The 21,836-nt window shown below is 43.3% G+C and overlaps 1 protein-coding gene across 3 annotated transcripts in view; it reads right to left on the reverse strand.

Moving 5' to 3' along the window:
* Window positions 1-2,849: 2,849 nt before the first annotated feature.
* The window catches only part of pcxa (pyruvate carboxylase a), an 83,308-nt gene continuing 64,321 nt past the window's right edge, over window positions 2,850-21,836 (reverse strand). For 2 of the 3 annotated variants that reach the window (XM_024394449.2, XM_024394448.2), the window contains exons 16-21: window positions 21,487-21,736; window positions 15,533-15,777; window positions 14,470-14,649; window positions 5,958-6,206; window positions 5,671-5,811; window positions 2,850-5,496 (exon numbers count right to left, since the gene is read on the reverse strand). In XM_024394449.2, the coding sequence (XP_024250217.2) occupies window positions 5,245-5,496; window positions 5,671-5,811; window positions 5,958-6,206; window positions 14,470-14,649; window positions 15,533-15,777; window positions 21,487-21,736 (1,317 nt within the window). In that variant the 3' untranslated portion in view covers window positions 2,850-5,244. The remainder of the gene's footprint in view (window positions 5,497-5,670; window positions 5,812-5,957; window positions 6,207-14,469; window positions 14,650-15,532; window positions 15,778-21,486; window positions 21,737-21,836) is intronic. The other variant, XM_024394450.2, reaches the window with a different exon arrangement.

The raw sequence follows: 21,836 nt of genomic DNA on the forward strand, positions 1-21,836 counted from the left end.
AGACCCAGGGTCTCGAGCTTGATGACGAGCTTGGAGGGTACTATGGTGTTGAATGCCGAGCTGTAGTCGATGAACAGCATTCTCACATAGGTATTCCTCTTGTCCAGATGGGTTAGGGCAGTGTGCAGTGTGGTTGAGATTGCATCGTCTGTGGACCTATTTGGGCGGTAAGCAAATTGGAGTGGGTCAAGGGTGTCAGGTAGGGTGGAGGTGATATGGTCCTTGACTAGTCTCTCAAAGCACTTCATGATGACGGATGTGAGTGCTACGGGCGGTAGTCGTTTAGCTCAGTTACCTTAGCTTTCTTGGGAACAGGAACAATGGTGGCCCTCTTGAAGCATGTGGGAACAGCAGACTGGTATAGGGATTGATTGAATATGTCCGTAAACACACCGGCCAGCTGGTCTGCGCATGCTCTGAGGGCGCGGCTGGGGATGCCGTCTGGGCCTGCAGCCTTGCGAGGGTTAACACGTTTAAATGTCTTACTCACTTCGGCTGCAGTGAAGGAGAGACCGCATGTTTCCGTTGCAGGCCGTGTCAGTGGCACTGTATTGTCCTCAAAGCGGGCAAAAAGTTATTTAGTCTGCCTGGGAGCAAGACATCCTGGTCCGTGACTGGGCTGGGTTTCTTCCTGTAGTCCGTGATTGACTGTAGACCCTGCCACATACCTCTTGTGTCTGAGCCGTTGAATTGAGATTCTACTTTGTCTCTGTACTGGCGCTTAGCTTGTTTGATAGCCTTGCGGAGGGAATAGCTGCACTGTTTGTATTCAGTCATGTTACCAGACACCTTGCCCTGATTAAAAGCAGTGGTTCGTGCCTTCAGTTTCACACGAATGCTGCCATCAATCCACGGTTTCTGGTTAGGGAATGTTTTAATCGTTGCTATGGGAACGACATCTTCAACGCACGTTCTAATGAACTCGCACACCGTATCAGCGTATTCGTCAATGTTGTTGTCTGACGCAATACGAAACATCTCCCAGTCCACGTGATGGAAGCAGTCTTGGAGTGTGGAGTCAGCTTGGTCGGACCAGCGTTTGACTTATACTATATGTGTATATTTTTGGGGGCTTAATTTGTGTATTAGTATTGTATTATTAGACATTTACAGCACTGTTGGAGCTAGGAAAACATGCATTTTGCTGCACCTGCTATAACATCTGCTAATTTGTGTACGCGACTAATAAACTTTGATTTGATAAACACTTCTAACACTCCTACTACTCCTGGACAAATCTCAGCACTTCTCTAATGAAACCTAGGCTTCATTTCATTAACAACAGACCACTTTGAGATGGTATTAGGCTAATGAATTCCTTAAAAAAATACTGATACCAGTTTAGTACATGACCTCATTCTGTGGGAAGACAACCCTTCACTGTGTCCTTCCCCGCCAGTGTCCTGTCACACTGGTAGTGTACACTAGCCCACGGTTAGCCCCATTGTCACAGCAAGCTCACACGCTACTAATTAGCACAAACTAAGGGGATAACGACCAAACAAAACAGAGAAGAGAGGACCACCTATATCATAGTAGCTTTGTTACTTGGACAGAGAGCCTGAGCCGCACCTGTATAAATTAATTATGTCGCTGAGATGTTCTGCAAAAGTGGCTGCTGCACTGTTTACTTGTGGGAGGATGGCAGAGTGAGCCAAGCTAACAGAGGAGCCAGGGGGAGAAGGAGCAGACTGAAAGATGAGATGTCAGATACATTAGGACTGAATGGGAGGAAGGTGGTGGGGGCACTGGATCAAACATCTATGACAGACTGCAACAAAGGCATATTTCTAATATCGAAGAAGCACCAACTCTCATGATGAGGTATGATTATCTGGGGTTAACTCCCTCCTCAAAAATATAACATTTGAAACACAGCCATTTAGCATGCACTTTGCAACCCATCTACATCTAAGCGAGCAATAAGGACTCCGTGTCTCTTCGGTCTAGTCATTCAGCCTCCTACATCGCCTCAGTCCCTCAGTCCCTCCACATCAAACCATCACATGGTCATGTTCAGCACCCACAGGTACCCTGGTGCAGACGGAGCCATCAATCAACGCCTGCAAACGACACCACCACTTCTCCAAAGGAGCATATGGCAGCTCTCAGGCCCATCATCCATCACTGCAGTAATATCATATAATAATAGTACGCTACTCGGTTTTGAAACTGAGGCTGTGTAAACACGTGGATTTCAGGCTTTAGAAAAGATGAAGTGTAACCGGGTGTAACTATTGACTCAATGTCAACATTATGAACATTGCGGCATGCTAAGGAACGGACAAACACACGAGTTGTCCTCATTTCCATCCATTTGGATCCATTAAGGGATTACTCTATTAGCAATCAATCGATGTGCTCCATCTGAGGTGGCAGGTAGCCTAGTGGTTAGAGCATTTGGCCAGTAACCGAAAAGTTGCAAGATCAAATCCCTGAGCTGACAAGGTAAAAATCGGTCGTTCTTCCCCTGAACAAGGCAGTTAACCCACTGTTCCTAAGCCGTCATTGTAAATAAGAATTTGTTCTTAACTGACTAGCCTAGTTAAAATAAAACATTTGGGCTGTTCCTGCACATTTCCATTAGTGGGGGCATTATCAACCACCTGTGCTTTTCCCCCCTATAATTGAATCTGCAAATGAATTATACCTGTCGACTCACAAATGGTCACAATTATTGAATCGTTTTCATTAGGTGATTATTTGTCTGCCATGTTGATTATTTCACGCTACTCTTCTTTAGAAGAGTAGAGTTACTTGAACTGAGCCTCACACTGTAGGTTTCAGATGCACCATTACACACAAGCTCGATTATCAAAACATTCAAATGACAAAGAGCGAGGCAACTGTGTTATGTATGACCTTTTAATTTCTTTCAAAGTTGTCACATTGAAAAGAACATGGTTACAGTGAATTAGTATTTGCATATCTTAAAACGGATGTTATCAAAACAGACAAAAATGCCATGGAAGGATGAGATAACAAATGCCACATAAATCCACATCCCCAGAAAGAGACTAGAATACAAATTGCATTGCTATTGCATATAAAACGGTAGCAACGTTAACACTTACAAACACAGGTAACTGCCAAAATAAGGACAACTCTTGAGTAAATGAGGGATACAAAGTAGACACAGAGGTGTGGTTCTTGAGTTAATCAAGCAATTAACATTCCATCATGCTTAGGGTCATGTATATTAATGCTGGGCAGGTCATTATTTTGGCTACCATGGCTATGACACGCAGGGTGAATCCACTGGTGACGGAATGGTTTGAGGAGCATGAAAACAACGTAAACCATGTGCCATGGCCGTCTCAGTCACCAGATCTCAACCCAATTGAACACTTCTGGAGATTCTGGAGTGGTGCCTGAGACAGCGTTTTCCACCACCATCAACAAAACACCAAATGATGGAATTTTCCCCATGGAAGAATGGTGTCGCATTCTTCCAAGAGAGTTTCAGAAACGTGTAGAATGTATGCCAAGGCACATTAAAGCTGTTCTGGCTCATGGTGGCCCAACGCCCTATTAAGACACTATGTTAGTGTCTCCGTATTTGGTCAGTTACCTGTACATCTGCGTATAAAGCTCACTAATATTTGTTTTTCCTATATATGTATATATTTATATTTGCCTTAGAAAATATTTGATGCATGTCGCTAGTAAGTTCCCAGGATGAATTGTTGTATTAGTAGGCTTAAGTCTTATGTTTCACATATAGGCGTTATAAGAGTCTAAGAAACATTGGATTAATGGTTTAATAAAACCGTTGTTGTATCAAACAAGTCTAAGAGACAAGAAAATGAGTACTTTTTTTATTTTACTCACGCCATAGCAGATTTTTGACGTGTCCCAAAAAAATCTTAAATCAATAACATTTCACAACTCCCTTTGCACTGCAAATACTGCATTTACATAACCAATGTTCATGGTCATCAACACAGATGTGAACAGTCACACTAAGTGATTACCATGACAGTTGTGACAGAATGAGAATCTGTAAACATTTAACATCCGTCAAGAGCACTCAGGAATTGCCCAACATGTACTGTAAGGTCATGCCATACACAGCAGTAACATTAAAATATAGCCTACCATTTTACTCACCACACAAAAATAATAATAAAATTAAAAAAATTGGCCCCAATTATTTTGTCATAGGTTATTCAGGTTTACAATTGGGGGAGGGAGAGGGCGGACGGATGGGCGAAAAAACAACAACAAACACCTTAGTAATCTACTATCACAGATAGAGCACATGAAAACTCCCCCCTACAATCTGTAAATCTAACGAGAGTCCAGTCTGTCCCAATGAGTACCAGAACGAAATATGTCCAATTCAGTATGATTCATTTCTATGTTTAGAATTCACAGCGAGTTGCCAAAATATCAATATCAAGAATATTTGCATTCATGTACATAGCAAAGCAATTGGTCAAAATAAAGAATGGTCTTTTAGGTTCCATATCGAAAAGAACAGTTTTGGTCAACTGAGTCACTTATGCTTCAATAAGGAATTTTACAGTAAAAGCTTGGTTTAATTTTAAAATGGGTTGGGAAAAATGTGTGAAAGTAACGCAATGAGTGAACACATGTATTGAGAGTAGAGACTTAAAACATCTTTACTCAGTCAACGTAGTGAGATGGAGGCTGGAAAGAACACTTATTATGGTTGAACATCTATATTATTACGTTAACTTTAATTTTTATATTTAAACATATCAAATGATCAAAATCAGGGTGGGTGATGCTCGTACAGGGATGGCCCAAAATGTTCTGTGGAATTTAAAACATGATAAGCCAAGATTTTACATTGCATTAAATACCTGAATGTCAACTGCTTATCAATTGCTTTCTACTTGTTAATGAAATCATTTTTTCATTCGCATAGCCTCAGCAATTTCACTCTTCGTGAAAGCGTTCGAGAATGACGTACATTGATGTTAATACGAAATCTTACAGATTAGTCAAGATTAATGGTTAATGATTGTACTTTTCGGTTTCTAAAGGGAGTGGATTACCGCATATATCACTAAAGTGCAAACATAGGAAGCTCTCCAACAAGAAAACAAACTAAATGTTAATTGATTACAATCATACTATATATATTTTCCAGAATTTCAAAAATATATCTGTCTTTTCAACAGTTGGACTTGTACTTTAGCATGTGTGACTTGAAGCGCTAAGGTTGTGCTAAGGTTGTGCTAAGGTTAATGGTTCCTGCTGGTGGCCTTTCCTGTCCTACTCGGTGATCTCCAGGATGAGGTCGTCTCCCTCCAGGCTGCTGTCAGCATTGACGTAAATCCTGACCACGGTGCCGGAGAGTGGAGAGTTGACCACTGTCTCCATCTTCATGGCGGTGAGCACACACAGAGGCTGGCCCTTCTCCACCGTCTGGCCCTGCTTCACCTTCACCTCCACCACCTTCCCAGGCATGGGCGCCCCCACCTGGCCACGCACGTCCTTCAGCGCCTTGGGGTGGAAGTGCATCTCCTGGGTGGGTGGGAGAGTACACTTGGTGAGTTTGCAGGAGCACCACGTGTCTATTGAGATATTGGTGTGGATATGATATGCAACTATTTTGCGGGAATGGATTGAACTTGTTACGCGTTTTAAGAATTGAATGGATAATTGTGTTTAGAGCTAATGTGAATGTATGTACTGCACCTTCATGGCCACTGTATCCTTGACCAGGACAGATCTGAGCGCTCCATTCAGCTCAAAGAACACCTCCCTCTGGCCAGCCTTGTTGAGGTCTCCCAGGGCCAGGGCTTTGATGTGGAGGGTCTTCCCTCGCTCCAACTCCACCTGACAGACACAGGGACAAACAGAAAGTGCGATCAGAGGAAAACAGAACAGTGGCAAATATATTGCAATCAGTAAGTTCATTTCAAATTAAATCACACTTCACATCCACTTGAAGAATATGAATGAAAACAAATGGTGAGAGTGACCTCGAACTCCTCAGCAATCTTGGGTCCATCGAGGAACAGGCGTGTGTTCAGGCAGTCCACGGGGCCAAACTGATGGGTGAACTCCTTGAACTCCTGGAACACCTTGGGGTACATGGCTGCTGACATCACATCCTCGGGAGTAATGTCATCTCCGTGTGTCTCTCGCAGCTGTTTCTCTAGGGCCTGGAAGTCCATGGCGGGCAGAGAGGCACCAGGGCGGCCCTCCACTCGTGGCATATTCTTCAGCACCTGGGGGGAGAGGTTAGAAGTCAGCCACTAACAGGCCAAAGGGAGCTAGAATGACAGGGAGTCAGAGTTATTATAATTATAAGAAACAGTTTAGACCGGTTTAGCTTTTTCAGATCAAAGCAAGCCCTTTAAAATATAACGCAGTGTTTGAACATTACAAGCAAACATGAGTGGATATAATGGCGCCGGAGGGGAGGACTGACGTTTCACGGGCTCCTAACCAACTGTGTTATGTTGTTTGTTTGTTCGCATTGCTTGTAACTCATTTTGTACATAATGTTGCTGCTACCATCTCTTATGACCAAAAATAGCTTCTGGACATCAGAACAGCGATTACTCACCTCAAACTGGATGAAGATTTTTTCTTTAATGAGTCCGAGGCAAAGGATATACAATACTGCTTTGTCAAGACAAGGCCCACATCCCAGTCATCAGCATCAAGAAAAGATGGAGGAAAAGGGGGAGGAGGGCGAGGTGCCTTGTAAGAATTGGCTGACGAGTAGGTAAACCACCACTTCCCTCCTTATTAGGAAACGTGCAATCATTGAAAAACAAACTGGACAATCTACGATTAAGACTATCCTACCAATGGGACATTAAAAAGTACCAGTGACTCGCTCAACACGGAAGTGGTCAGATGACGCGGATGCTACAGGACTGTTTTGCTAGCACATATGGAATATGATCCCGGGATTCATCCAATGGCATTGAGGAGAATACCACCAGCAGTCACCGGCTAACTCAAAAAGTGCACCGACGATGTCGTACCCACAGTGACCATACGTACATTTCCCAACTAGAAGCCATGGATTACAGGCAACCGCTATAGGCTAGAGCTGCCGCTTTCAAGGAGCGGAAGACTAAATCAGGACACTTAGAGTAATTTCTTATATGTCCTCAGATGAACCAACAAACAGGTATAGCATAAAAACAGGACGAAGATGGAATCCTACTACACCAGCTCTGACGCACGCCCGATGTGGCAGAGCTTGAAAAATATTACAGGCTACAAAGGGAAACCCAGATGCCAGCTACCCAGTTACACGAGTCTACCTGACGAGCTAAATGACTTTTACGCTTGCTGCGAGGCAAGCAACACTGAAGCATGCATGAGAGCACCAGCTGTTCCGGGCGACTGTGTGGTCACGCTCTCCGTAGCCAATGTGAGCAAGACCTTTAAACAGGTCAACATTCACAAAGCCACGGGCCCAGACGGATTACCAGGATGTGTACTCAAAGCATTCGCGGACCAACTGTTGTGACTTCACTGACATTTTCAACCTTTCCCTGACCGAGTCTAATACCTACATGTTTCAAACAGACCACCATAGTCCATGTGCCCAGGAAAGCGAAGGTAACCTGCTTAAATGATTACTACTCCGTAGCACTCATGTCTGTAGCCATGAAGTGCTGTGAAAGGCTGGTCATGGCTCACATCAAAACCATCATGCCGTAAACCCTAGACCCACTCCAACTTGCATACCGTCCCAACAGATCCACAGATGATGGAATCTCTATTGCACTCCACACTGCCCTTTCCCACTTGGACAAAAGGAACACCTATCTGAGAATGCTGTTCATTGACTACAGCTCAGAGTAGGTGGTCTCCTTGCTCGCACATGCTTTTTCAGTTCTGCCCACAAATGTTCTATAGGATTGAGGTCAGGGCTTTGTTGTCCTTAAGCCATTTTGCCACAACTTTGGAAGTATGCTTGGGGTCATTGTCCATTGGGAAGACACATTTGCGACCAAGCTTTAACTTCCTGACTGATGTCTTGAGAGGTTGCTTCAATATATCCACAATTCTCCTACCTCATGATGCCATCTATTTTGTGAAGTGCACCCAGTCCCTCCTGCAGCAAAGCACCCCCACAACATGATGCTGCCACTCCTGTGTTTCATGTTTGGGATGGTGTTCTTTGGCTTGCAAGCCTCCCCCTTTTTCCTCCAAACATAAAGATGGCCATTATGGCCAAACAGTTCTAATTTTGTTTCATCAGACCAGAGGACATTTCTCCAAAAAGTATGATCTTTGTTCCAATGTACAGCTGTAGTCTGGCTTTTTTCTGGCGGTTATGGAGCAGTGGCTTCTTCCTTGCTGAGTGTCGATATAGGACTCGTTTTACTGTGGATATAGATACTTTGTACCCGTTTCCTCCAGCATCTCCACAAGGTCTTTTGCTGTTGTTCTGGGATTGATTTTCGCACCAAAGTACGTTCATCTCTAGGTGACAGAACGTGTCTCCTTCCTGAGCGGTATGATGGCTGCGTGGTCCCATGGTGTTTATACTTGGGTACTATTGTTTGTACAGATGAACGTGGTAGCATCAGGCGTTTGGAAATTGGTCCCAAGGATGAACCAGACGACAATTTATTTTCTGAGGTCTTTAGCTGATTTCTTTTGATTTTTCCAAGATGTCAAGCAGAGGCACTGAGTTTGAAGGTAGGCCTTGAAATACATCCACAGGTACACCTCCAATTGACTCAAATGGATGTCAATTATCCAGAAGCTTCTAAAGCCATGACATCATTTTCTGGAATTTTCCATGCTGTTTAAAAGGCACAGTCAACTAACTTAGTATGTAAACTTCTGACCCACTGGAATTGTGATACAGTGAATTATAAGTGAAATAATCTGTCTGTAAACAATTGTTGGAAAAATTACTTGTGTCTTGCACAAAGTAGATGTCCTAACAGACTTGCCAAAACTATAGTTTGTTAGCAAGAAATTTGTGGAGTAGTTGAAAAACTAGTTTTAATGACTCCCACCTTACCTACCTTGGTACCCCCTGTATAGAGCCTTGTTATTGTTACGTAATTTTCTTGTGCTCATTTTTATTTTATTTTTTCACTTTAGTTCATTTAGTAAATATTTTCTGAACACTACTTCTTGAACTGCATTATTGTTAAGGGCTCGTAAGAAAGCATTTCACGGTAATACCTGTTGTATTCGGAACAATCACAAAATACTTTGATTTGTAATAATTAACATAGATAATGCGAGGCATCTGTCGGAAATGAGAAATAGCTGCAACATAATGGCTGTTCCATTCATTTGTTATACATGATGTTATACATAAGCAGGTGGACTTTTTAAGTTTGAACTGATCTGCAAAATAAATTACACAAGAGCAACCATGCGTTTGATGGGGGGGGGGACGACAAACAAGAGGGGGAACTGCATTGTACCCTGGTGATGTGAGGGACACATTTGATCGTAGAAAACTGAGCTTCAGGGGAAATGTTTCTGGGTAACTGTGGAGATTCTTAGAGATGGGAAATAAATCATATTTATTCAAATTTCAAACAGATGAAATGGTGCGAGATCTCCAAGGACAGTAGAGGGACAAAAACAGGCAAACTTTTCAAACAAAGTATTTATATGACTTAATGGGATCCTGTCGTAGTGGGTTATAAAACCAACATTTTCTGAGCTCTTTAAAAATACCTACTGTAATGTAAGTGGAACATAATAAATGTACTCTTAATGTTAAATCCATAGAGTACCAAACCTAATAATCTTTAATACGGTCTGTGGGAGTACAAATCCTGCCATTATGGTTGGCTGTGAAAAGGCAGATAAGGTGGGGCAAAAAAAGTATTTAGTCAGCCACCAATTGTGCAAGTTCTCCCACTTAAAAAGATGAGGCCTGTAATTTTCATAGGTACACTTCAACTATGACAGACAAAATGAGAGAAAAAAAAATCCAGAAAATCACATTGTAGGATTTAATGAATTTATTTGCAAATTATGGTGGAAAATAAGTATTTGGTCAATAACAAAGGTTTATCTCAATACTTTGTTATATACCCTTTGTTGGCAATGACAGCGGTCAAACGTTTTCTGTAAGTCTTCACAAGGTTTCCACACACTGTTGCTGGTATTTTGGCCCATTCCTCCATGCAGATCTCCTCTAGAGCAGTGATGTTTTGGGGCTGTTGCTGGGCAACACGGACTTTCAACTCCCTCCAAAGATTTTCTATGGGGTTGAGATCTGGAGACTGGCTAGGACACTCCAGGACCTTGAAATGCTTCTTACGAAGCCACTCCTTGGTTGCCCGGGCGGTGTGTTTGGGATCATTGTCATGCTGAAAGACCCAGCCACGTTTCATCTTCAATGCCCTTGCTGATGGAAGGAGGTTTTCACTCAAAATCTCACGATACATGGCCCCATTCATTCTTTCCTTTACACAGATCAGTCGTCCTGGTCCCTTTGCAGAAAAACAGCCCCAAAGCATGATGTTTCCACCCCCATGCTTCACAGTAGGTATGGTGTTCTTTGGATGCAACTCAGCATTCTTTGCCCTCCAAACACAACAAGTTGAGTTTTTACCAAAAAGTTATATTTTGGTTTCATCTGACCACATGACATTCTCCCAATCTTCTTCTGGATCATCCAAATGCTTCAGACGGGCCTGGACATGAACTGGTTTAAGCAGGGGGGCACGTCTGGCACTGCAGGATTTGAGTCCCTGGTGGCGTAGTGTGTTAGTGATGGTAGGCTTTGTTACTTTGGTCCCAGCTCTCTGCAGGTCATTCACTAGGTCCCCCCGTGTGGTTCTGGGATTTTTGCTCACCGTTCTTGTGATCATTTTGACCCCACGGGGTGAGATCTTGCGTGGAGCCCCAGATCGAGGGAGATTATCAGTGGTCTTGTATGTCTTCCATTTCCTAATAATTGCTCCCACAGTTGATTTCTTCAAACCAAGCTGCTTACCTATTGCAGATTTAGCCTTCCCAGCCTGGTGCAGGTCTACAATTTTGTTTCTGGTGTCCTTTGACAGCTCTTTGGGCTTGGCCATAGTGGAGTTTGGAGTGTGACTGTTTGAGGTTGTGGACAGGTGTCTTTTATACTGATAACAAGTTGAAACAGGTTCCATTAATACAGGTAACGAGTGGAGGACAGAGGAGCATCTTAAAGAAGAAGTTACAGGTCTTGTGAGAGCCAGAAATCTTGCTTGTTTGTAGGTGACCAAATACATATTTTCCACCACAATTGGCAAATAAATTCATCATTAAAAATCCTACCATGTGATTTTCTGGATTTTTTCCCCCTCATTTTGTCTGTCATAGTTGAAGTGTACCTATGATGAAAATTACAGGCCTCATCCTTTTAAGTGGGAAAACTTGCACAATTGGTGGCTGACTAAATACTTTTTTATAAATGCAACAATCAACGATTTATTGAGTTACAGTTCATATAAGGAAATCAGTAAAAAAAAATGAATTAGGCCCTAATATATGAATTTCACATGACTGGAAATACAGATAGCTTCAATTTAAAAAAATGTAGGGGCATGGATCAGAAAACCAGTCAGTATCTGGTGTGACCACCATTTGTCTCATGCATCTCCTTCGCCTAGAGTTGATCAGGCTGTTGATTGAGCCCTGTGGAAGGTTGTCCCACTCCTCTTCAATGACTATGTGAAGATGCTGGATATTGGCGGGAAAGGAACACGCTGTCGTACACGTCAATCCAGAGCATTCCCAACATGCTCAACAGATGACATGTCTGGTGAGAATGCAGGTCATGGAGGAATTGGAAAATGTTCAGCTTCCAGGAAGTCTGTACAGATCCTTGCAACATACAGTACCAATCAAAAGTTTGGACACACCTACTCATTCAAGGGTTCTTCTTTATTTTTACTATTTCTACATTGTAGAATAATAGTGAAGACATCAAAACTATGAAATAACACATGGAATCATGTAGTAACCAAAAAGTGTTAAACAAATCAAAATATTGTTTATATTTGAGATTCTTTAAAGTAGCCACCCTTTGATGACAGCTTTGCACACTCTTGGCATTCTCTCAACCAGCTTCATGGGGTAGTCACCTGGAATGCATTCCAATTAAAACAGGTGTGCCTTGTTAAGTGAATTTGTGGAATTTCTTTCCATCTTAATGCGTTTGAGCCAATCAGTTGTGTTGTGACAAGGTAGGGATATCCCTATTTGATAAAAGACCAAGTTCATATTATGGCAAGAACAGCTCAAATAAACAAAGAGAAACAACAGTCCAGCATTACTTTAAGACAGGAAGGTCAGTCAATACGGAACATACCAAGAACTTTAAAAGTTTCTTCAAATACAGTTGCTAAAACCAACAAGTGCAATGATGAAACTGGCTCTAATGAGGACCGCCACAGGAAATGAAGACCCTGAGTTACCTCTGCTGCAGAGGATAAGTTCATTAGAGTTGACAATCTCAGAAATTGCAGACCAAATAAATGCTTCACATAGTTCAAGTAACAGACATCTCAACATCAATTGTTCAGAAGAGACTGCATGAATCAGACCTTCATGGTCAAATTTCTGCAAAGAAACCACTACTAAATGACACCAATAAGAAGAAGAGACTTGCTTGGGCCAAGAAACACAAGCAATGGACATTAAACCAGTGGAAATTCATCCTTTGGTATGAGGATTCCAAATTGGAGATTTTTGGTTCCAACCGCCGTGTCTTTGTGAGACGCAGAGTAGGTGAACGGCTGATCTCCGTATGTGTGGTTCCCACCGTGAAGCATGGAGGAGGTGTGATGGTGCTTAGCTGGTGACACTGTTTGTGATTTATTTGGAATTCAAGGCACACTTAACCAGCATGGCTACCACAGCATTCTGCAGAGATACGCCATCCCATCCAGTTTGCCCTTAGTGAGACTGTCCTATTGAAAAAGAAATGATAATGACCCAACACACCTCCAGACTGTGTAAGGGTTTTTGACCAAGAAGGTGAGTGAGTGAGTGCTGCATCATATGACCTGGCCTCCACAAAGCACACAACCTCAACCCAATTGAGATGGTTTGGGATGAGTTGACCCCAGACTGAAGGAAAAGCAGCCAACAAGTGCTCAGCATATGTGGAAACTCCTTCAAGACTGTGGGAAAAGCATTCCAGGTGAAGCTGTTTGAGAGAATGCAAAGCTGTCCTCAAGGCAAAGGGCGGCTACTTTGAAGAATCTAAAATGTATTTTGATTTGTTTAACACTTTTTTGGTTACGACATGATTCCATGTGTCATTTCATAGTTGAGGTCTTCACTATTTTTCTACAATGTAGAAAATATTAAAATAAAGAAAAACCCTTGAATGAGTAGGTGTGGTCAAACTTTTGACTGGTACTGTGCATCATGTTGAAACATGAGGTGATGGCGGCAGAGGAAATGGCACAAAAATGGGCTTCAGGATCTCATCACGGTATCTCTGTGCATTCAAATTGCCATCGATAAAATGCAATTGTGTTCGTTGTCCGCAGCTTATGCCTGCCCATAACATAACCCCACTGCCACCATGGGGCACTCTGTTCAGAACACGGACGTCAGCAAACTGCTCGTCCACACAACACCATACACACTGTCCTCAATCTGCCATATGACCTGTACAGTTGAAACCATCATTCATCCGTGAAGAGCACACTTCTCCAACAGTGGTCATCGTAGGTGAGCATTTGCCCACTGAAGTCAGTTACGACACAGAACTGCAGTCAGGTCAAGACACTGGTGAGGACGACGAGCACGCAGATGAGCTTCCCTGAGACGGTTTCTGACAGTTTGTTAAGAAATTCTTCAGTTGTGCAAACCCATAGTTTCATCAGCTGTTCAGGTGACTGGTCTCAGATGATCCCGCAGGTGAAGAAGCCCGGATGAGCAGGTCCCGGGCTGGTGTGGTTACACGTGGTCTGCGGTTGTAAGGCCAGTTGGACATACTGCCAAATTCTCTAAAATGGGGGTGGCTTATGGTATAGAAATGAACATTACATTCTCTGTCAACAGCTCCGGTGGACATTTCTGCAGTCAGCATGGCAATTGCACGCTCCTTCAAAACTTGAGACATCTGTGGCATTGTGTTGAGACACTGCACATTTTACAGTGGCCTTTTATTGTCCACAGCACAAGGTGCACCTGTGTAATGATCATGGGGTTTAATCAGCTTTTTGATATGCCACACCTCTCAGGTGGATGCATTATCTTTCTAAAGGAGAAAAGCTCAGTAACAGAGAAATACGATTTATATGCGTATGAAACATTTCTGGGATCTTTTATTTCAGCCCATGAAACATGGGACCAACACTTTACATGTTGCATTTATGTTTAAGTTCAGTGTAAAATACATGTTCTCCGTACAATCATCATGTTCTCCATACAATCATCATGTTCTCCATACAGAATCATCCCAGCAGCGTGTTAAAAATAATGTTGCGAGCTGAAAAGAACTTGGGCCGAAGGGAAGTTAGACTTATTGGGAATTTGTGAAGTGTGTTTTACCTTGGACCTGAAGGGTTCAGGGAAGCCTCCGTGTGGGATGCCAATGTGGCCCTGCAGGAACTCCACCACAGAGAGGGGGAAGGAGAGCTCATCAGCCCTCTCCTCCACCTCTGCCCTCGTCAGAGAGTTCTGTACCATGAACTGGGCCAGGTCGCCCACGATCTTCGAGGAGGGGGTCACCTGCAGGCAGGCAGACACAGAGTGGGCAGAGGAGAGAGGTGGAGCGAGATGAAAGATTTTATCCACAACATTACTGGTGCTACAGCCCATCGGTCATAGACTATTGTGTATTAACATTGGAACCTCAAGCTGATGTGCAAATTGGAAGTGAACAGAAGTGTGGTAGAGTCAAGAAGGGAGACCGAGATGAAAATTGTTTGAGAATTATATATTTTTTTGCAGCCAATTGTAGGAACAGTGAAAAGACAAGACAACGAAAGGGGTTAGAAGGAGGAGAGAAAAAAACATGCATAATGAAAGTGAAGTAAGCGTGTCCACTATCGAACAGACACCGACTCACTGTGCCTGTGATATGGACAATATGACATCGAAGGAAACGAAGGAGGAGAAGAACAGAAAGTCAACTATCTCTGATCATTTAATTAAGCCCTAGGAAATGAAAACCAGCAAGGCAAGACCAAACGCTAGAAGATGCCATTGATTGGAGAGATCAGACAGAAGCATGGAGAACAGAACAGATAAGCTTTGCTCAAAGCTTCTTGGTTGATCTGACTTCAGGCTGCAGCGAGATTAATGGCTCCACTTTCTGCAAACTTATTCCCATTTCGTTTTTTATTTTGTCTTTGAGACAGTAGAGCCTCCCTCCCACGTACACATAGTTAAGAGAGAGTGAAAGGAGGAATGTGAGGTAACAAATTGAGTGGGCAATTCATTCTGAAGTTCTCTTCAAAATCAGAAGAACTCTTTTGTAAATCCACCTTAATAGCAATAATTATGAATCTGAAAAGACAATTTGTGAATGAGGAATGTGAGTTTTAGCACATAATTTGAACTGCTGAAAATGAGGCCAGTGTTAAGGACACCAGGAGTCTGGTTGTCTCACCTTGATGAGGTCACCCAGCAGCTTGTTGGCCTCTGTGTAGGACTTCTTCACCTCCTTGAACTTGTGTCCCAGGCCCATGCTGTGAGCCTGGAAGTGCAGGTTGGTGTACTGGCCTCCAGGGATCTCGTTCTCATACACGTCAGCATTGCCAGACTTCATAGTGGCTGTACAGTCAAATGGTGCGTAGAGCCCACGAGCAACCTCCCAGTACTCACTGTAGTCATAGACATTCTCCAGAGATATGCCTGTCAAAGAGAGGGCAGGACATAGAGAATAATAGGCATCTATAGATGCTGTCAGCACAAATACAATGAAACATTATCTACAGTTGAATTCAGAAGTTTACATACACCTTAGCCAAATACATTTAAACTCAGTTTTTCACAATTCCTGAAATTTAATTATAGTAAATTCCCTGTCTTAGGTCAGTTAGGATCACCACCTTATTTTAAGAATGTGAAATGTCAGAATAATAGGAGAGAGAATGATTTATTTCAGCTTTTATTTCTTTCATCACATTGACTACAGCTCAGAGTTTAACACCATAGTGCCCACGATGCTCATCACTAAGCTAAGGACCCTGGAGACTAAACACCTCCCTCTGCAACTGGATCCTGAACTTACAGACAGGCCATCCCCAGGTGGTAAGGGTAGGCAACAACACGTCTGCCACGCTGATCCTCAACACTGGGGCCCCTCAGGGGTGTGTACTTAGTTCCTTCCAGTACTCCGTTCACCCACGACTGTGTAGTCAAACAACTACAACACCATCATTAAGTATGCTGATGACACAACAGTGGAAGGCCTGATCACCGACAACGAGACAGCCTATATAGAGGTCAGAGACCTGGCAGTGTGGTGCCAGGACAACAACCTCTCAGTGTGAGCAAGACAAAGGAGCTGATCGTGGACTATAGGTAAAGGAGGGCCGAACAGGCCCCAATTTAACATCGACAGGGCTGAAGTGGAGCGGGTCGTGAGTTAAGTTCCTTGGTGTCCACATCACCAACAAACTATCATGGTCCAAAACACACCATCATGGTCCAAATACACCAAGGCAGTTGGGAACAACACCTTTTCCCCCTCAGATTTGGCATGGGTCCCCAGATCCTCAGAAAGTTATACAGCTGCCGCAGAGAGCATCCTGACCGGTTGCATCACCACCTGGTATGGAAACCGCTCGGCATCTGACCGTAAGGCGCTACAGAGGGTAGTGGCCCAGTGCATCACTGGGGCCAAGCTTCCTGACATCCAGGACCTAGAGTTGAAGTTCGGGAGGTTTACATACACGTTAGCCAAATACATTTAAACTCAGTTTCACAATTCCTGACATTTAATCCGAGTAAAAATCCCCTGTCTTAGGTCAGTTAGGATCACCACTTTATTTTAAGAATGTGAAATGTCAGAATAATAGTAGAGAGAATGATTTATTTCAGCTTTTATTCCTTTCATCACATTCCCAGTGGGTCAGAAGTTTACATGCACTCAATTAGTATTTGGTAGCTTTGCCTTTAAATTGTTTAACTTGGGTCAAACATTTCAGGTAGTTGGGTGAATTTTGGCCCATTCCTCCTGACAGAGCTGGTGTAACTGAGTCAGGTTTGTAGGCCTCCTCGCTCGCACACACTCTTTAAGTTCTGCCCACAAATATTCTATGGGATTGAAGTCAGGGCTTTGTGATGGCCACTCCAATACCTTGACTTTGTTGTCCTTAAGCCATTTTTCCACAACTGTTGAAGTATGCTTGTGGTCATTTTCCATTTGGAAGACCCATTTGCAACCAAGCTTTAACTTCCTGGCTGATGTCTTGAGATGTTACTTCAATATATCCACATAATTTTCCTTATTCACGATGCCATCTATTTTGTGAAGTGCACCAGTCCCTCCTGCAGCAAAGGACCCCCAGAACATGATGCTGCCACCCCGTGCTTCACGTTTGGGATGGTGTTCTTCGACTTGCAAGTCTCTTCCTTCCTAACATAACGATGGTCATTATGGCCAAACAGTTCTATTTTTGTTTCATCAGACGAGAGGACATTTCTCCAAAAAGTACGATCTTTGTCCCCATGTGCAGTTGCAAACTGGCTTTTTTAATGGCGGTTTTGGAGCAGTGGATTCTTCCTTGCTGAGTGGCCTTTCAGGTTATGTCGATATAGGACTCGTTTTACTGTGGATATAGATACTTTTGTACCGGTTTCCTCCAGCATCTTCACAAGGTTCTTTGTTGTTGTTCTGGGATTGATTTGCACTTTTCGCACCAAAGTACGTTTATCTCTAGGAGACAGAACGCATCTCCATCCTGAGCTGTATGACGGCTGCGTGGTCCCATAGTGTTTATACTTGCGTACTATTGTTTGTACATATGAACGTGATACCTTCAGGCGTTTGGAAACTGGACGAACCAGACTTGTGGAGGTCTACAATTCTTTTTGGGCTGATTTCTTTTGATTTTCCCATGATCAAGCAAAGAGGCACTGAGTTTGAAGGTAGGCCTTGAAATACATCCACAGGTACACCTCCAATTGACTCAAATGATGTCAATTAGCCTATCAGAAGCTTCTAAAGCCATGACATCATTTTCTGGAATTTTCCAAGCTGTTTAAAGGCACAGTCAACTGTGCCATACTGTGTATGTAAACTTCTGACCCACTGGAATTGTGATACAGTGAATTATATGTGAAATAATCTGTCTGTAAACAAGTGGTGGAAAAATTACTTGTCATGCACAAAGTAGATGTTCTAGTTTGTTAACAAGTAATTTGTGGAGTGGTTGAAAAACAAGTTTTAATGACTCCAACCTAAGTGTATGTAAGCTTCCGACTTCCACTGTATGTTAAACCTGATGTGTTAATCTACTGTATGTGGGAGGCATGCCGCAGAACCCTAAAGCTCATCAGTGTGGTGCTCACCACTTAGGCATTCACGGGCTTCCAAAGCAGGAACACTTAGTCAGTCAATGCACCCTCTGCTGCCAATACCCTCATTTAAACCCAATGACCAATCATAATGCCTGTTGCTATAATTACAATTAGCTCCATGCTTCACCTGGCAACAAACACAACTCCAAGACACACATACACACACACACTCAGGCCAGCGTACACACACACACACTCAGGCCAGCGTACACACACACACTCAGGCCAGCGTACACACACACACTCAGGCCAGCGTACACACACACACGCCACAAATTCTCCAACCAATCTCAGAGCCTAGTGAATTTTAAGCTTTGACATCAATCTGAAGCTTCCCACTCCCTAAACCATACACATCTGTTGGCACATATCCATCAGCATGGGAAGAGGAAATTGAAAAGAGAAAGCGAGCGAACGAGAGAGTGTGACATTGACCACATTTCCTGTCCCTCAGGACTAGAGCTGACTTAAAGATGATCTATACACATCAAGGGAGAGAACAAGGGACCTTCGCCAGAGGGGAGCTCCCAGTGCAGATGAAAGATGGATGGGTAGAAAGATTAAAGAAGTGAAGTGCTCAGAAGTAATTTAAGAGCAAGAGAATGTGGATGAGAAGGGATCACGGAAAAGAGGAAAAGGTGAAAGACTAAATGAGGCAATTGAGGGTTTTCTATAAACAATTACCATTAGTTAGGATTAAGAAACAAGTCAACACAATAAATATGAACAAATGGGACCGAGGCAGTAACATGTCTTTGGGGTTAAGTGCCTTGCTCAAGGGCACCGACAGATGTTTCACCTCGTCTGCTCGTGTATTCGAACCAGCGACCTTTCGGAGCAGACCAAAAGAGCGCTTAGACAAGTAAGAGAGCATACTAGTGGGAAGAAATACAAATGAAAACAGTCTTATCATCCTGTCTCATGCATGAATACCCAAAGTCATATTTTGAATTAATTTTGAATTAATTTGACAATAAATGGACAAAAACTGTACTGCACTAAAGCGCAACATTTCAAAAAAGGGAGAAGGGAATAAGACCGAATTTGCTTGACATTTCAATTACCTAGGCAGCCTTCTACTCAGTGAGAAGGAGCAGGAGAGAGAGAGCGAGAGAGATTGGTAGACTTCACGGGAATAAACAAAATCAACAAAGAATTACAACATGTCTTTTTCTCAGAATGTGAGCATTCTGATCGGTTTAAAACTGCTTGTCGAGAGCACAATCACATACACACTCCAACACGAAATCTAGTTGTGCTGTGTGTCCTTGAACAGTAATTATCGGAATGAGAGAATCTGGAGACCATAGAGGCACATGTTTTGAAATGGAAAATTGGAACAAGTTAAAGAAAGATGCTAAATTGCACCTCTAGGCCGTCTACGCTTTCATCAACTCGCATCCAACAAAACAATTTCTGGGTTATAATCATTTTGAAAACTACTCAATTTCACAGCGTGGATTGGGCTTTAGAATAATCTCACAGAGTCCTGCCACATTTCATTTCTAAAGAGGACATTTTTCCTTCAATAAAAACTAGATAACTGGATTAGAACGAGAAAGAACGAACTGTTAAGTGTTCACTTGTGCTCAGGTAGCGTAGAATTCCCAACGGTACACCAGTACATGGTCAAGTCATTTCAGAGCAGCTGCTACCTCCATTCTCCTCATGACTAATTCATTATGGATGGAGTTTTATATTCTCAAGTGTTGTTCAATTCTAAACAAACAGCAACTCCATTATTTCATTTGCCTCCACTTTGTTTCAGGTGGCCTACGATAAGGCTCTAATTAAGGGTTTTACAAGCAGCTAATCAAATCCTGATTCATTGTGAACAAAATAAAGAGTTACTAAGCCATTTCATGGATGTTATAGGAGGGATTAGATGCTCATCAATTGTGAGAATATTATCTTCTAGTCTTTGTTCATCTAACCATTAGGAATGAAAAAGAACAGCCCTTCAAACCTCGTCTTCCATCTTTCATGAATCAAAGCACACTGTAACCGTCAGACTCATAGGTGTATGCATGGTGATAGCACTAGCCTGCTGCTGAATGGTTCCCTCCTAAATAACAATGCCACACAGGGGCAATGATCTCGCCTCACGGCCGTTCCCCTAGCAACAAAGATGGCTGCAGCCATGAGAACTTGGTTCTGATCACGTTCCTGTTCCCACGCAGAGACAGAGCTTTACGGAGCCTTGCAGGCCAGGTCATTACAGCGGGTTAAGACTCATCTGCTGCAGTAATGTCTCAATTAACTGAAGGTCGCGGGGTCGTGTGTGAGCTATGTGCGGCCTATCTTCCTTCTGCCTTTTCCTCTAGTTCCCGCTACCCGTTGCTCTCTCCACAACAAACATACTTCATTTTCCTCTGCTTTACATTAGTCTGCACATGTACTGCATCATCTCCCACGTGTTCATATTCTCTAAGTCATAAGGTTGTCTTTGTTTTTTACTCAACTGCTGAGGTGAAGGGGATAAGCAGAGTGACGACACACTAAGCATCAGCACAATTCAGTTGTCACTATTTCCAATTGGCTGGCAGCTCACTCCATTTCCAATTGGCTGGCAGCTCACTCCATTTCCAATTGGCTGGCAGCTCACTCCATTTCCAATTGGCTGGCAGCTCACTCCATTTCCAATTGGCTGGCAGCTCACTCCATTTCCAATTGGCTGGCAGCTCACTCTATTTCCAATTGGCTGGCAGCTCACTATATTTCCAATTGGCTGGCAGCTCACTATATTTCCAATTGGCTGGCAGCTCACTATATTTCCAATTGGCTGGCAGCTCACTATATTTCCAATTGGCTGGCAGCTCACTATATTTCCAATTGGCTGGCAGCTCACTATATTTCCAATTGGCTGGCAGCTCACTAGATTTCCAATTGGCTGGCAGCTCACTAGATTTCCAATTGGCTGGCAGCTCACTAGATTTCCAATTGGCTGGCAGCTCACTAGATTTCCAATTGGCTGGCAGCTCACTATATTTCCAATTGGCTGGCAGCTCACTATATTTCCATTGGCTGGCAGCTCACCTGTGTTGAATTTGGTTCCCTTGGTGCAGGCGACAATGGCTCCCATGCTGGGCTGCGATGTCATCCCAGCCATGGAGTCCACAGCGACGTCTACGATGTCGGCCCCGGCCTCGGCACACGCCAGCATGGCGGCCACGCCGGCGCCTGCCGTGTCATGGGTGTGGACGTGAATGGGCATGTCAGGGAAACGGTCCCTCAGAGCACCAATCAGCATCCGGCTAGACTCCGGCTTCAGCAGCCCTGCCATGTCCTAAAGAAAGAGCAAGGAGTCAACAACATGACACACAGACTATTTATGCCAGAGTTGCTGATTCCAAGTATTTGTAAATAGAGGAATATAAATAAAATGT

The sequence above is a fragment of the Oncorhynchus tshawytscha genome, linkage group LG30, assembly GCF_018296145.1.
Source record: "Oncorhynchus tshawytscha isolate Ot180627B linkage group LG30, Otsh_v2.0, whole genome shotgun sequence".
In the NCBI taxonomy this organism is placed as follows: domain Eukaryota; kingdom Metazoa; phylum Chordata; class Actinopteri; order Salmoniformes; family Salmonidae; genus Oncorhynchus; species Oncorhynchus tshawytscha.